The 16,786-nt window shown below is 39.2% G+C and overlaps 1 protein-coding gene and 1 pseudogene across 4 annotated transcripts in view; both read right to left on the bottom strand.

Moving 5' to 3' along the window:
* NNT (nicotinamide nucleotide transhydrogenase) overlaps positions 1 to 9,333 on the bottom strand; it is an 85,518-nt gene extending 76,185 nt beyond the window's left edge. Inside the window, exons 1-2 of one of the 4 annotated variants that reach the window (XM_039877090.1) lie at positions 9,317 to 9,333; positions 1,995 to 2,195 (exon numbers count right to left, since the gene is read on the bottom strand). In XM_039877090.1, the coding sequence (XP_039733024.1) occupies positions 1,995 to 2,148 (154 nt within the window). In that variant the 5' untranslated portion in view covers positions 2,149 to 2,195; positions 9,317 to 9,333. Of the gene's footprint in view, positions 1 to 1,994; positions 2,196 to 6,147; positions 6,289 to 6,476; positions 6,581 to 6,730; positions 6,749 to 9,316 lie in introns of those variants that run through there. The other 3 variants (XM_039877089.1, XM_039877088.1, XM_039877087.1) reach the window with 3 other exon arrangements.
* Positions 9,334 to 16,273: 6,940 nt separating this feature from the next.
* Positions 16,274 to 16,786, bottom strand: LOC120614289 (pre-mRNA-splicing regulator WTAP-like; annotated as a pseudogene).

Raw genomic sequence — 16,786 nt, 5'->3', positions numbered from 1 at the left:
AGTCAGGTAAAACTAGAATGTGAAATTCCACAGGGCAACAACTAAATTCTTCAACAAATAAATTAAAAAGAAAAAGGAAGAGGGAAATTATAGCTCAAAAGAGCCCTAAAGACACGGCAAGTAAATACAACATGTGGACTCTGTTTAGATGATTATGTGAAGAAAGTAACTGTAAAAAAGAAAGAAAAGAGAAGTGAAAAAAATTGAATAAATAAGTTGACCAGAGCTAGAAAGTGATAGAGATAAGGGGAGAGCCTATAAATCTGTTAAGAGAGAGGAAAAGAAAAAGAGAGAAAGAGACAGTGAGAGAGAGAGAATGAATACTGTCCGGAATCACTTTTCATGATTTTCAATGTGATAATGAAATTGTGGTTTTATTAAGGAAAAAACAGAATCCTTACCTTATAAAGATAAAAAGTAATTATCTAGGAAGTAATCTAGAACCAGAACTTATAAATAAAGTCTTAAAGTCAACATAGAGAGGTTGATGTCCACGCGTTTACTCAGGACAACTGCCATGTCCTCATTGCAGTTATTTACTTTTATTTTGTACACGATTTTATCATACTGGATAATCTGACTTTCTAGGAAACTTAAAAAAAAATCTGGAGATAAACTTAAGGACTCTCAGGGGCAGGTACCCTACCAATAGTGACTTTTCATGTGAGAACAAGAAAAGAGGCTGTGAAATCTACTAAAGGCAGACATAAGAACTCAAAGAGCCCCCCAGTTTAGAGTCCTTAATGCACAACACACGGTCCTACAAACTTAAATTTAAAAGAGCATTATTCTATGTGGCAAAGACTTCTGATTGCCCCCAAATATCCATCCTGTTCCTCCACCTTAGTGACAAAATGTTATTTTTAGTTAAATATGCTGCCATCTGGAAGAAATGATGAAATGCCCAAGTCTCCCTTACAGCAATATATGGCAACCTGTCTGAATTCTGGCCCGTGAGGTACAGACAGAGCTGGGAGGGTCTTTGGGCAAGATGCTTAATGGGATCCGAATCAGCTTAGCTGATCCTTCTTTTAAGCTCTCCTCCTCCTGGCATACACTCCAAAACAGAAGCAAGGAGTGTGGGGAGATCCTAGTGGAGAAGGCCTTGTAGGACACTGAAAGACTTCAGCTCTTCTCTATATGAGCTAGGAAGCTAATGGCAAATTTTGAGTAGATGACTTTCATAATCTTTCATTTTTAAAAGATTATTCTGTCATATGCAGAACAGACTGTAGGGGAACACAGGTAGAAAGCATTGAAATCATTTAAAACAGCAATCCCCAGCCTTTTTGGCACCAGGGACCATTGCTCCTATGAGAATCTAATGCCTGAGGATCTGAGGTGGAGCTGGTATAGTGATGCTAGCGCTGGGGAGCGGCTGCATGGTTCCTAACAGACCACAGACCAGCACCAGTCCGTGGCCTAGGGGTTAGGGACCCTGGATTTAGACTAGTGCAGGAGTCCAGGTGACAGATGATGGTGGTTGGACCAGGATGGTAACAGTGGTGATGCTGAGAAGAGGACAGATTCTAGACATAAGGTCTATGAGGGTCTAGGATGACTTCAAGGTTTCTAACCTGACTGAGATGAAGTTATCATTTACTGAATTGAGAAGCACTGCTGTAGATTAATTGATACACTTAGTTCCTAACTCTTGAGCATAGATGAGCCTTATATAGTACAATTCCCTAACACTGACTAGGAAAGAGGAAATGGTTACTATGAGCAGTAGTTTCCAGGGTACAACTCATCTGTTTTATCATTTTTCTTTTTCTATTATCTTTTCTTCTCTACTAGTACTGACCATCAGGGACTTCTATACATGATAAATGCAAAAAAAAAAGTGCTCATTAGGTTTCTTTATTCAAAATGATCACTTGCAAGCACCAGGCTGTAAAACTGCATGCATGGCTTCTCCTTTATCAATCATCAGGAAATCGATTAGCTCCTATGACTTGAAGGTGTGCTTTATATATATTGAAATGAGACTTTACCTGGTTTTACAGAGGATTTACACAGTGCCCGATGAGTATGAAATGTTCGTAAAACATCCTTCTTCCCAGGTAGAACCTTATAGGACCCCAAATTGCTAAGTAAAGGACACGAACAGCCAGTCACCACTGTTTTCAGTAGGTTCGCCATGTTCATATGAGTTCCCAACCTTCAGAATCCCCAATTTTCTTGAAGGTCAATCACTAAGAGGAAAGAGAATAAAATATTTATGTGCCAAGAAACACATACTTTGTCTTTTGAACATCAAAAAATAAAAACATACTAATCCAAAGAGCTTGGAATAGAACAGTTATATGTGGGCATCCACAATGAATTTATTTGTCGAGTCTTTTACTTACAGAAGATGCTTCAAAAGTTTGTTTCCAATTCAGGTATTTAAAACTTGGAACTCATTTTCCCACTTAAATTATAGTTATAAACTCACTATTCATTGCCGAGCCTAGATCACATAAGTCTAATTGAGCCTTAATGTAGTTGGAAAGTTAAAAAGAAAATTGCTGTAAAGTCCAATTACTTCTTACATGAAAGTTACTTCTAAGTCTGCACGTCCGACAAAATTTCCATATAATCAGTTACCCTTGAATATCCCTTAAACTGTCTAAAATACTACACAGTACAGTTGTAACCTGTTTAGATGCCATGTTGTACAGAAAACACTGGCATCCTACTAAGCACAGCAGGATGCTCATCCTGTGAGACGCCCCCAGACTGAGACTGAGTGAACACAAGATTCATGTTTGCTAAGTGCACATCTCAAGAAAATTAAATTTTTTGAAATATGACTCCAATAAAAAAGAAAGCAAAAATATCTGCAGTTATCTTTATCACATGGGTTTGTGCTTGCAGACGAGAGCATAATAGATGCTCCTCTGTCCGTGGTTCTTACAAGTGTCCACTTTTTGCCAGCTCTAACTAGGCTAGGTGACACATCATTGACCTTTGCTGTTATTGACGTAGGCTTCAGTGGCTATCTACACTGCTCTCCATAGCAGATCCGCAAGGTTCACGGAAGGCACCCCACCATCCCCAGGAGTCCCAATGTTCTCCCTATCTTTCTTTTATTTCCTTCGTTATTGGGAAGAAGCAGAGGACTGGAGCTCTGACAGTCAAGCTCAGCTAACTCCACCAATTACGCCTTTAGACTCTGCCCCATCACACAGGCCTCTGCAGAGCTCAGCATCTAATCCCAGCAGACTTCAAAAACATTCTTCCAGACTCCAGAGGAAGAAGCGCCTAGCTCATTTTTAATTTCAGAACTGCTGCCACAACTCCGTAAAGCAACTTCTTGCAAATACCAGAAAGCAACATTGGGAATGGAAATCCTCAATTCAGGTGGTGTTGATTCTTAAGATGCCCTTTAATTCAACAACCAGGTACCAAGCGCTGAGTCTCAGAGGCACAGCCGTTAAGAGAATCTATAGAATCAAAATGGAATAGGTCACACCCTTGGAGATAAGAAAAGTCAACAAATAATAATGCTAAAAAGCAGAGTAAGGCAAGTCCAAAGTTCTTGGAGGATTAAAAGGAGATCATGTCTTCCTAAAAGGCTCAAAGCAGAAGAGAAAGACATCTGAGATGAAGAGAGTAATACAAACAAAAGCTAGGAAAACTGGAACATGCAAGATGTGTTCAAGCATGCAATCGAAATGTATATGAATAATTCTTTGCTTTTAAACAGAAGCTTTGATATTTTCAAAGTGTTGCCACATTTCAGTCCTAAAGCATTCCTGAGTCCCATAAATACTCTCATTCATCCATGGGTCACTTCTAAGGTTATTCATGGCTAAAAATGGAGAGCAAATGAGTTCAATATTCAGCCACTCATTCAAAACACTCACTGAATCTATGCCAACCATGTGAGATACAAAAGGCAATTTTGTTATTTCCTCTATTTATATATAAAAGGTAATTCTTGTCTTGAGGAAGATTTTGTCCTACCATTACCAATGACCTAGTCCTCTCCTAACCTCCTCACCTATCTTAGTTTCTCTTCTTGGATCATCCCAGCTGCCCACAACCACCGTTCTCTTGGGCTGACTTGGCTTACCCAGACCTCATCAACGAGAAAACAAAGCTAGCTATAATAGAGCCTATGTATTGCCTAAGTCTGCCACTCACTAGCTGTTTGACCCGAATCTGTGTCTCAAACTGCTCCTCTATAAAAGGAGCATAGGAAAGTTCATTTGTTAAGCTCTAGAGATTTTATGATTAGATGAGATTCTCCAATGCTTTGCAAAGCTGAAATCCTATTTCTCAGCCTGGACTCTGGAAAATTTGCCCTACCTACTTGGAAAATGATGTTGAGCAGATCCCTGGCATCAGATGTCAATAGGGCCAAAGTCTTCATGGACCAATTTCTTCCAAAAATTCTACTCAATTCACATTGTGAGCATACAGCACAGTAAATCAGGAGGTCTATTGACAAAAGCAGTCTCTCTCACTCAGCCTAAATCAAATACAAATGACCTTGAAAGATATTCAGAGAATATGTGAACCTATCACAGGCCAGCACTTGTTACCATCTTAATTGTCACATTTTCCGCCATCTTCTTTTTAAAGCTTTCTGCTGTTTTATTATCCATGTGCTTCTATGGCTTTGAAGCAACAGTGGAAAACTTTACAACTCAAAATTTTTTAAAAAAACAAACCCCGTTAGTATGGCATTCATATGACCATTTAATGTAAGTTATTTGGGTAACTAGCTCCCCTAACATATATTAAAATCCATGAGGGCAAGCACCTGAGAGAGATAGCACAGAGGTTAAGAGGGTAACTGTGGTTCAGAAGCCCCCAGTCTGCAATGTCTGACCTTGGCAAGTCAGCCTCTTAACTTCTCTGTTCCTGATTTCCTCATCTTTAAAATGGAAATAATAATAGCAACTATCTTATAGAGTAGTTGTGAGGATTAAAAGGATTCAATATCTTTACTCTTATTATTATTCACTTCGGAATTACCTCTGGCCCAGTGCTTTGCACAAAAGAGGAAATAACAAGTATTTTTTGACTGAACGAATGAATAGGGCTAGGAGATCTGAAGCCTAGGTATCTATGGAACACATTCTCCAAGGAAATTTCTTTAAATTTCTTTAAATAAAATTCTGGGTAGCCTTGTGAAGACCGATTCCATCAGTAAAGGTAAGTAGCCCGAGCACACTTGCTGATAAGTAATCCTAAACTGTCCATTCGATCTTTAAAAAAAAAAAAAGCTAAAGTCCGCAAGTAAAAGGAGTGCAATGGAGGAAAGGTGAGCATTTTAAATAAAAGTAGGAAGGCAAGCCTCATCTTCCGGAATAGACCCTGTCCTGCAAGACTCCTCAAAAACGGATCGCTTAAAGACTGCCCTCACAACACAGGACAAATAAAGGACATGCTGCGACCGTAAACAAGTCATGCTTTTAAAGCGAGACATACCAACCAAGGACGCGTTACCCTACAGAAACTTAGACTGGCAAGCAGGGTGACCTCGCCCAAACCCACCCGCACCGCCCCTTTCTCGGCAACTCAACAGACACTGGCTGGCATCTGCCCGGGACCGCTATTTATAACCTTCCCTGGAAGCCGATTGGCTGAGGCTGCATAATAGTCATTCCGCCTTTGAAGTTCGAATACCCCTTCATCCCCCTCCGCTGGTCTTTGCCGGCCTCGCCAGCCCCAGCCTCACGGCCCGCTAGAAGCTTGCCCCCACCGCCACCAGCCCACCCCCCAACTACACTCAAAACTTTCACTCGCCACCTCCTATGTCTCCAACCCGTCACCCAACTCGTATCCCCTCACGGTTCAAGCACAGTTCGGGGCATCGCGCATCCACCTTTCTGGACGCACCACCTATGAAGAGTCCTCTATGACCTCCTTCCAAAATGACCCCATACAACTCATGCTGCCTCCAAAGCTCCAAAACCTGTACCTGCACAGCTGCCGCCTGGTTCCCTGCTCTCTGCAGAGACCCAGTTCCCGAATCCACCCTCCCACTCCTTTCCACGTCTCCCCAGCAAGAGACAAGAAAGGACTCTGCGCCCCGGTCCTTGCCGACCCCGCCCCCTTCTCCTTGACAGGTCTCCTTCGCGGCGGGGACCCCGATCATCGCTGCCAGCCCTGCGTCTCTTCCCCTGCGCCCCAGGCTGCCGCCACGCTCACCTTGGCCAAGAGGCCTGGCTGTCGCGGGCGGTGCGCAGGGGGCGGTGAGGGAGCACGCCGCGCTGGCAGCCCCGGACTCGGGTCCCGCGGCACTGCGCCTCCAACCCGGAAGAACAGCCCCAACCCGGCAGCGACGGCCACGTGACGGCGACGCCCCCCCTCCATACACACACACACACACACACACACACGCAACACCCACTCCCATCCGTCGCGCCCATCTCCCCCCCCAGGCCCCTTTTCCCCGTCGGTCCCCTCCGCCCGTGCGTCCTCTATGGACCGCAAAGAGATCTCACAAAATGCTTCCTTAGAGCTCAAATGCCAGTTACCCCAAAGGGCCCTTCACCCTCCTCTGTGGCAGCCAAAACCTCTTTGTCTCTGACTCGACCCGCGGCTCTCTGCCCCGCCTCCGCGCTTTCCCTCGTCCAGTCCTTGTCAATCAAACCCGGAGCCAAACCCCTGAGCTGAAGTTTTCAGTGCTACATTTGATCTCTCCCCATGGAGAGCCAGCTACAAAGTATCATTCCCTCTCTAGTGACCCTCCAGAACACATAAGAGGATAATATAACTCCATTCTTGGTACCTGACTTTCCTCCAGCTCTCTAGGGAAAAAAATCAGAATTTCTGTAACAGAAGAGGACCAAAAAGAAAGTGGTAAGGAAGCCTGGGGTGGTAAAGTACAGGAATGGAGGCGCTGTTTTTTCATTCTTGGGGGAGAGGTGGAGTTAAGGCCCTCGGAAACGCTATCAAGGCCCGAAAATTAACACACATCTGCGTACTTGTCTTCCAATGGCTGGCCCAAAGCCGTGTGCTAATGTTAGTATTAATAGCCAGCGGCTGGAGAGTGCCTTTGGATGTTAAGTGTCCTGACTGAACCTAGGCTGATTTCAGCAAATCTATTAAAGGACTCCAAAATAAAATGAGCTAGTTGTTTTTTGCACACAATTTTCTGTTACTTAGTCTGCAGGTGTCTTCTGATTAAAAGTGAGAGGAATAAAATATAGAGTATAAAATGGCTCATTTACCCAAAGCTGAATCATCATAAAGTGTCAGTATAGTCACTGCTTTTTACTTTAATTGAAGTATTTAAGATGAGTCAAAGAATTATGAATCTAAAAGGCAAAATAGATAATCTATATTCTTAAAAAAAAAAAATTGCAGAGAAATCCTTATTTTGAGTTCTCGTATTTAACCAGCAAAAAAGGTCATTCAACTAATGGACTCTCAGTGCCATCTAGGTGAGGTGAAACACTATCTGGTAAGAGTTCACAGACAGGAAAGGACACAGCCCCAATGTTTTAAAATAATAATGAGCCATGGTAACTGCAACTGTAGAGACAGGTTCAAGATACTGCAAGTACAAGTCAAGAATAATTGGTAAGGATTAAAATGAAGCTCCTTTAACAATACATGAAAGTCAAATCATTATGCAATATACCTTAAACATATACAATGCTGTATGTCAATTTTATCTCAATAAAACAGGTGGGGGGGAGGGACTAAGCTCTTGTTTTAAAAAATTGATGATGGTAGTGGAGGTGTCCAGAGTTTGCTTCTTTTCTCTTTCAAGGCTTAAAAATCTGTGGTTCTCCCAGCTAGGGACAATTTTGTCCCATGGTGTCTAGAGACATTGTGGTGGTCACAACTGGAAAGGGGAGTCATCTAATAGAGGCCATGGATGCTGCTAAACACATTGCATTACACAGGACAGCCCTTTACAACAAAGAATCCTCTGGCCCCAAACAGCAATAGTTCTAAGACTGAGAAACACTGGCTTAAATAAATGCTCAACAGGTTATTTAATATGACTTACTTATACCACAAATCCAAAGATGGCATACAACTTATCACTTTTTCTGTTAAATTGTAACCCTATAGTAATATTTTACATTTATTCTGTTCATTTGTCTAACATAATTTGGGTACTATTGCTCTAGATGAAAACATTTGTCATTTGGAAGGTTCTGTTTTAGACCTTAAATTCCTACATAGTAATTACAATGTATCCATAGAAGTCCCCAAAGAAAATTGGATTAAGTTCCAAAAGTTTGTAAGTTAATTGCTTCTGAATCTTAGACACTGTCTTGTACAAAATTTTTGCAAAGAGTTTTATAATCCCTGCTAGGTTGGGAGGGCTTTGTTCATTTTGATATCTCCACCTTCCTCCTTGGCTTTCTTAACCTCCAAACTCCATTTAGAACGGTAATTCTCATATACGTGCAAGTTTTCATTACACATTGTTTTATGATTGGATACTTAAATTTTTAATATATTTTTAAATTAAGATACACATCAAAATTTAAACCCTCTGAAATTTAGAAGACCATGTACCCACAAATGCTTAAAAATAGTATAATCAGCATTTAATATTTAGAGTCCTAATCTGTCAAAAGCAAAGAAGATTAAATCTTTAGAAAACTGTAATACACCGTAAGGGTCTCAACAGAGAGGTGCTCAACAGCCAAAAATCAAAATGTGAACTGAGCCTGTGATCAAAAACTGAACTCTAAAGATGACTTGTTACCAAAACCCTACATCTAGTTAAAACCAGGCCAAAGAACAGGTCAATTTAATGTGCTTTCATTGTGTTTATGTTAAACAGTTATCAGCAGTTATTATTTCAAGCTTCTCTTTTACGAATAATTATTAACAAAGTGAACAATTCCAATGAGAGAGTATTTCTAGATGTTGGGGATTTCTAATAACGTAGACACTTGACAGATTTTGAGGCAACTACCACTAAGCTCAATCTCAGCACTCTTCTCGCAGGCAGACCAATCAAAAGTGTGTTTGATCTTAGGAAAAAAATATTAACCAACTAAATGCACTTACACTAATCAACACTAATTAATTGATTAATCAGTTAAAGATTAGAGAAGAACGGGCATTAAACTGCCAACGCAAAGTTAAATAATTGACATTTTTGTTCATTTATGTAAAACCAATTCGTACTGAGAATTGTTATGAGTATCTTAAAAACTAGATCTTTAGCATAGCTTTGTGAATATTTTTCTTTCCATATGGTAAGTGCCAATGATAAAAAAAAAAAAAAAATCTATGGTTTCAAGAGGGGGGAAAATGGCGTAGATGATAGAAGTTCTGTTCATTCCTCTGGCGACCAAATCGAAGTTGTGACGGAAACAAGGAGCAAGCAGCAAGGAAAAGTCACCTGGGGTCTAGATGAACAGCAGAAGGTAGGACGGGGCGAGGACACCAGGCGAGAACACAGGGCGAGAACACAGGGCAGGGCGAGAACACGGGGCCGCGTGGTCTCCGGTGGCTGATTGAGAAGGAAGCTGCAGCAGCAGCAGAAGCAGATTCCTCTTAAAGGGGCCACGTCTGCGAGTGGATTTTTGCGGTGATGGACCTGCTCACTCTGAACACCAGTGCCAATTCACCTGCACACAGGGTACACCAGGGATTTACAGGGAGACATTGTTGGAAGGCCAAGGAGAAACCCACTGTGTACAGAAGTACCGGCAGTACCCATTGTTCCCCATTGAGCCCTCCCCTTTCCCAGTGCCCAGTGCGCGGGCACAGCGTCACCATAGCCGAAACGTCATCAAACTGGATAACAGAGGTCACTCTGCCCAAAGGATTCCCTGAAACCCCACCCCCCAACTCATGGCCCCACCCAAGCCACATCCAGGTATATCCTCAGGGAGTCAGGTGCTCCTTGCTGAGCAGCACCTAGACTCACACTGGAGGTAGCTGGCCTCGGTTTCTAGTGTTGCTTTTTGAGGCAACTATAAGCACATCATCTGTAAATTGCTTACTGTATCTTAACAGGTGGCCCCGGAGGGGTAGAGGCTTGGGCTAAGTTTGGCCTACAGCTGAACCCCTCTCAGAACTGTACCACTGGACAGCTACTTCACAAATCCACATTAATAAGACCAGGAGACTTAAGAAGAACTTTGCTTAGTACATAGAAACAGTCACAGAAAGGCAGTCAAAATGGGAAGACAAAGAAGCAGAAAGCATATGAGAGAACAGAACAGAGATCCAGATATAATGGAGTCAAGTAATCTAACAGATGCAGAGTTCAAAACACTGGTTATAAAGATGCTCAATGAACTTTGGGGAAATGTAGAGAACTCTAACCAAGAGATAAAAAACATAAAAATAGAAATAGAAATTATAAAAGAGAACCAGTCTGAAACGAAGAACACATTACCTGAGATGAGGAGTATACTAACTGGAAGAAACAAAGGAATAAATAAAGTGAATAAAGAAAAGGATCAAATGCTCTATCTAGAGGACGGGAAAGCCAAGGTGCAATCAGAATGGCAAAAGATAAGATACCAAGACTATAAAAATAATTTAAGGAGCATGTGGGACACTCTTAAGGGTCAAAATATCCATCTGATTGGCATACGTGAATGAAAACAAGATGTTGAACATCTGTTTGAAGAAATAATGATGGAAAACTTCCCTAACCTGGTGAAGGAAATGGACATAAAACTCCAGGAAGCTCAGAGAATCCTAAAAAACAGGGACCCAAAGAGGCCCACACCAAGACACAACATAATTAAAATGCCAAGGGTTAAATACAAAGAAAGAATATTAAAAGCAGTAAGAAAAAGAACAGTTACCTACAAGGGAACACCCGTAAGACAGGCAGCTAATTTCTCAAAAGAAATTATGCAAGACAGAAGAGTTTGGCCAAAAAATATTCGATGTGATAAAGACCCAGGATCTACAACTAAGGATACTTTATCCAACAAAGCTATCACTTAGAGTTGAAGGACAGAAAAAGAGCTCTCCAAACCAAAAAAAAAAAAAAAAAAAGTTAGAGGGACTTCTTTAAGAAGAAAAAATATGTATCAAAACAGAAATAAAGGATGGTAACAACTACATTCCTATCAATAAGTACCTCAAATGGAAAAGAATTAAGTGTTCCAACTAAAAGATAGAGTGGATGAATGAAAAGGAAAACAAGACATGTTGCCTATAAGACACTCACTTCAGACTAAAAGACACACACAGACTCAAAGGAAAGGGATGGAAAAAGATATTGCTTTGATGGACCTAGAAGGTATTTAAGTCAGACAAAGAAAGATGAACACTATATAATTTCACTTATATGCAGAATCTAAGGAATAAAAAGAACAAACTAATCAAAAATAGACTCACAAATATGATGGATAATTTGGTGATGGACAGAGGGGAGAGGATTTTGGGGAGAATGAGTTGAAGGGTTAAAGAAGTACAAATTAGCTGATGGATGGTCACGAGGATGGGAGCACGGCATAGGGAATGCAGTTCGCATTAATATGTTGGCTAGGTGGAGGGTCAGAGAAGGGAGGGAGCAATTGGGGGCATTGTTTTATTAACTATGTAGATGTCTAACCAATGTACTGTATACTTGAAATTAATTAAAATAAATAATTTTTTAAAAAATCTATGGGTTTTTATGAATATTAAAAAAAATACTTAATGATACCTTTGAGGACCTGAGAAGATGGTGAGGAATAGGGACTATATTTGTTTCTTAGGGCTGCTGTAACAAATTACTACAAACTGGGTGGCTTAAAACAACAGAAATATATTTTCTCACAGTTCTGTTGGAGGCCAAAAATCCAAAATCAAGGTATCAGCAGGGGTGATTCCTCCAGAAGCTCTGAGGGATAAACTGTCCCTTGTCTCTCCTCTAGGTTGTAGAGAAAGCTTCTGGTTATCAACAATCCTTGGTGTTCCTTGGCTTACAGACACATCACTCCAATCTCTGCCACCTCTTCACTGTTGCCAGCTTCTCTGTGTCTCTCTGTGCCAAAATCACCCTCTCCTTTCTCTTATAAAGACACCAATCAGTGGATTTAAAGTTTACTCTAAATCCAGGATTATTTCATCTTGAGATCCTTAACTAATTATGTCTGCGAAGACTGAATTTTTGAGTAAGGGTGGTCATGAATTTTGTGGGGACACTATTCAACCTACTGCAGGGGCATTCTGTGTTTTTAAGGGTACTGCAAATAAAGAGAGTTTTTTTAAAAAACATGGGTAGATTTACCATTATTATTTGGGGGAAATTTGGGCAAAAGTCGTTTTGTATTAATAATTAGAAGAACTTCCTTATATACATGTTTTGCTCTCTTACTACTCAACCTAATTAAACTTTTCCTTCAAATAATTATACATATTATATGGTTATCACCATTATCAAATTACTTGATTATAAAACTCCATAATAGCAGTTATCATATCTATATTTAACTTTTTAAATATTGCATTCGATGAGAACTCTGATTCAAATACTTTTTAAGCAGTTTTGTGAAACATCATCTTTTAATAGATCTTTTCTTATACTAGAGATTATCCATAACAGAAAAGCTAAAACCAGAATTTATCACTTCCATTGGTTTTCGTTATTGCACTCTCCTATCTCCTCCTTCTTTAACCATTCATTCTCAGTTCTTTCACTACCGAAACGTGCACATGTTTCGAATGTTCCCTTGACCTTCTTTCCCTTTAACTCTAATACTTTCTTCCTGGCAGTCCAATGTCAACGGTGCTATGACAGCTTCTAAAGCTTAACATCCAGCCCAAATCTTTCTCCTGAACTCCAGATTCATAAAGCCAACTGTTTGTTGGTCATTTCCATTGAGATATCCATAATATCTTAAATTTTTCAAGGTCGTGGAAACTCCTCTTACCCCTTTAGTTCTTCTGGCTGGTCAAATTATTAAAATGCAGATTAACAGGAGAAAATCAAACTTTAATACATGTGCATGAGGGAATTCACATAAGCATGAAAATTCCAAAGACAGTGAGGCAAAATGAGATATATATGCCACTATGGGCTAAGGCGAAGGAGGCAGGTAATTCAAGGCTGATTAGAAAGAGCAAACATTTGGTAAACAAATCCTTACAGGACCACCCAGGAACAATGGGACACAAAGGGAAATTTGATGAACAGAGTTTTACTTAGATCTTCCCTGTCTGCCACTCTTAATTCATGTGTGCAGGTGAACAACATAATGAGGGAAATATGATAAACTGAATGTGCTAAGTAAGGTTCCCTTCCCGAAGCAAGTTTTTCTATCTGAGTCTCTTTAGGCAAAAAAGGAGGAAGTTAAAAAAAAAATTCTTCTTGAGCTTTCTGGGCTTTGTTTTCATTTCAAAATAATCTGCATACCAAGGTAGGGAAACTTTCTTTTGACCCCCCCACAAACCCAATATGAGAAAATTCCTGCCTGCTCTCCTGCTTTTAGCAATAACAAAATGCTTACTATTTCCTAAATATACAAAGCTGTTTCACCCCCCTACCCCTTTTACATGCTTTTCTTTCAGTATGGAATGTTCTCCCTGCCTTTCATATTCTTTTCAGATTTGTGCTCATCCTTGAGGTCTAGCTTTTGTCTCTTTGTCTACGAAGCATTCCAGGAAACCTAATTTGTCTTATTTCTTGGCACAGAACTTAGCACAGAATAACTATTAACTAAACAACTATTTTGCATGTTGTTGTAAGAGGAGAAAAAAATTGGTATAAAGAAGATAGTCCATAGTCTGAGGCAGAATAGATTTTCAAAAGTTCACCCAGTTTAATTTTGGCAAAAGTGCAAAAGCAATTCAATGGAGGAAAGATAGCCTTTGCAATGAACAATGCTGAGGTAATTAGACACACATAGGGAAAAAAATGAATCTCAACCTAAGTCTCACAGTTTACACAATAATTAAATCAGAATGAAGTACAGACTTTAGTGTAAAACCATAAAACTTTCAGAAAAAAATAGGAGAAATATCTTAGAACCTAGGGCTAAACTTGACACTAACAGTATGATTTAAAAGGAAAAATAGATAAATTGAAGCTCAAGAAAATAAAAATCTTTGGCTCTGCAAGAAGACTCAGTTAACAAAATAAAAAGACAAGCTATAGACTGGGAGAAAATATTTGCAAAACACATATCTACAAAAGACTTGTATTTAGAATATACAAAAAACTCTTGAAATTCAAAGTTTTAAAAAAATACAAGTAGAAAATGGGCAAAGGGCATATTTTACCAAAGAGGAATATTAGAGTACATGAAATGATGTTCAATATCATTAATCATTAAGGAAATGAAAAATTAAAACCACAATGAGACATTACTACACATCTGTAAGAATGTTTAAAATTAAAAATGGTGACAGTACCAAATGCTGACAATGATGGGGAGAAGCTGGATTGCTCACACATTGCTGATGGAAATGTAAAAGGATACTAGTCGTCCTGGAAAACAGATTGGTGATTTCTTAAAAAAATAAAAATAAAAACTAAACATGCAACTGCCATATGACCCGAGAATTATACTCCTGGGCATTTATCCCAGGGAAATGAAAATTTATGTTCATACAAAAACCTGTGCACCTGTACCTGAATATTCACAGTAATTTTATTCATAATGGCCAAAAACTGGAAACAATCCAGATGTCATCCAACAGTTGAATGGTTGAACAGAATGGAACATCCTTACCATGGACTACTTCTCACCAATGAAAAGAAATAATTCACTGATATACTCCAGAGAATTATGTTGACAGAAAAGATAGCCAATCTCAAAAGGTTACATACTATATGATTCCATTTATATAACATTCCTGAAATAACACATGGAAATAGGGAACAGATTAGTGGTTTCTAGAGTTTAAGGAAGAGGTGAGAGTGGTTGTTACTATAAAAGGGCAACACGATGATGGAAATGTTCTATATCTTGACGTATCAATGTCAGTCAGTATCCTGGTTGTGACATTATAATATAGTTTTGCAAGATGTTACCATTGGGGGAAACAAGGGAAAGAGTACAGATAGTCTCTATATTTCTTACAAACTGCATATGAATCAACAATTGCCTCAAAATAAAATATTTAATTTAAAAAATAAGCTTGGCAGGTGTAGTAAAATAATAATAGTAGAATATAGGTAGTGGGTATACAGGTGAGTATATAAAATTCTTTCAAATTAGCTGTAGTTTTGAAATTTTTCTTAGTAAAATTAGGGGGGAAATTTTAATGTTAACTATTGCAATCATATTGAGACAAAGTCATAATGTAAAGGATAAAAGTAACAGAGATTCAACTCATTAAAGGTATTCCTACATGCCTCTTTCCCTGTGGCACACATTTGTCAAATGAGTTTGCCTATTGAACAAGAAACCAATTCCATGAAATGGTTTTTCATTAGTGGGACTTTTCTGAAGTAAAAGAAGCAAATGTTAATGGTAAAAAAAAAAAAAAAAAAATGTTAATAGTTCAAGAAGCCATCCTATATTTGGGGTTAAAAATGTTTTTCCCCTCCAGCCCTTCCCCTCCAGCCCTCCTCATCTTTATTCAGCATTTCCAATATTTATTAGGCCTGCTAATTGTCAAATTCCACTCTCTACTGATTGTGTTTTTCAGAGCACATTTAAGAGTGCGATACAAAAGGCCCAAATACATTGAAGAAACACATTCCCCCATTAACACAAACCACAATGTTCTTTAAACATGTGCCTTTTGAATGGAATGGAAATTTAACAAATTTCACTACTAAAAAATATAACACAGTGAGTCTCATCACAGCCAATATCCTTATACAATCTAGTTGTGAAATGAATGTTTATAATGCTTCAAACTGTTTAAACCTGAGGTTTGATACCACACCTTCATGTTTGTACAAATCTCAATAATTATTATCTATAGTATTAGTAACCATTCAAAGAACAAACCATTGATTTAAACCACATTGGTTTAGGCCCAATCATGTAATATAGAGCCCCAAACTAAATAGTTAAATATATGAACTACTTGTACTTATAGCTATTAGTTGAATTTCTCATAACTTTTGTTTCTTAGCCAATAAATCCTTTAAAGGCAAAATTTACCTCATATGAGTTTTGACCCAGAAGTTCAACAATAATCACGAAGTCCACAGTCTTATTGGTGAAACTGATATAATGACTCTACATCACTATGCTCAGGGTTAAAGAGCAATGCATATTCCATTTTTTAATTTTGCTGGAATTTTACATCTTCGATTCATGATTTTAAGTCTCTAGGTTTTCTTTTGATTCCTCCAAACTGTCTGAAGACACATGTGCCACATACTTAAGACTTCTGTTTCTTCCTCTAGTTCCTTCAAACAGAAACATTTCTCAAGTGCCTACATGTTCTAGATGAGGAATTTTTCAGAGGTGGCCATTTCTTTGGAATAGTCTGACGTCATCAGGCCTCTATTGGGTGTGAACTTCCAGATGCTCAGCTCATTTGGGCTTGTTCCAGTTTGTCCTTATTCTGTTCCAGTTCACCTTTCATGTTTAGGAAAAACAAGTTGACCTCTGTTTAGCAAACTTGATCTCAGTTGAGCAAAACTAGGCGGCTGGACTTGCTTCAGGTACCAGATTTGAGTAGTACACTCTTGTATCTCTTGATCCCTGGCTACTAGTCACATTACAAGGATGTTTGCCCTGCGTTCAGATTCTTGCTGTTGTTGATTTAGTTTTTCTTTTGATTCCCTTAGGCTGGTTACATCATTAGAGTTAAGATCTGTGTGTGTACTTGCCCTCCAAAGCTCACACATATGCTTTAAAGTGTTTCATCTTAGAATTAACTCATCTTGTGTCATAACTTTGAAGAATATTTCACTCAGTAGAAGTTTTACGGGAAGAAGTTCCTCGCTGGTCAT

This window comes from Pteropus medius, unplaced genomic scaffold, assembly GCF_902729225.1.
Source record: "Pteropus medius unplaced genomic scaffold, Ma_sr-lr_union100, whole genome shotgun sequence".
NCBI classification, from domain to species: Eukaryota; Metazoa; Chordata; class Mammalia; order Chiroptera; family Pteropodidae; genus Pteropus; species Pteropus medius.
Note: the sequence above shows the minus strand (reverse complement) of the source record. Positions and strands in the feature narration are given on the sequence as shown.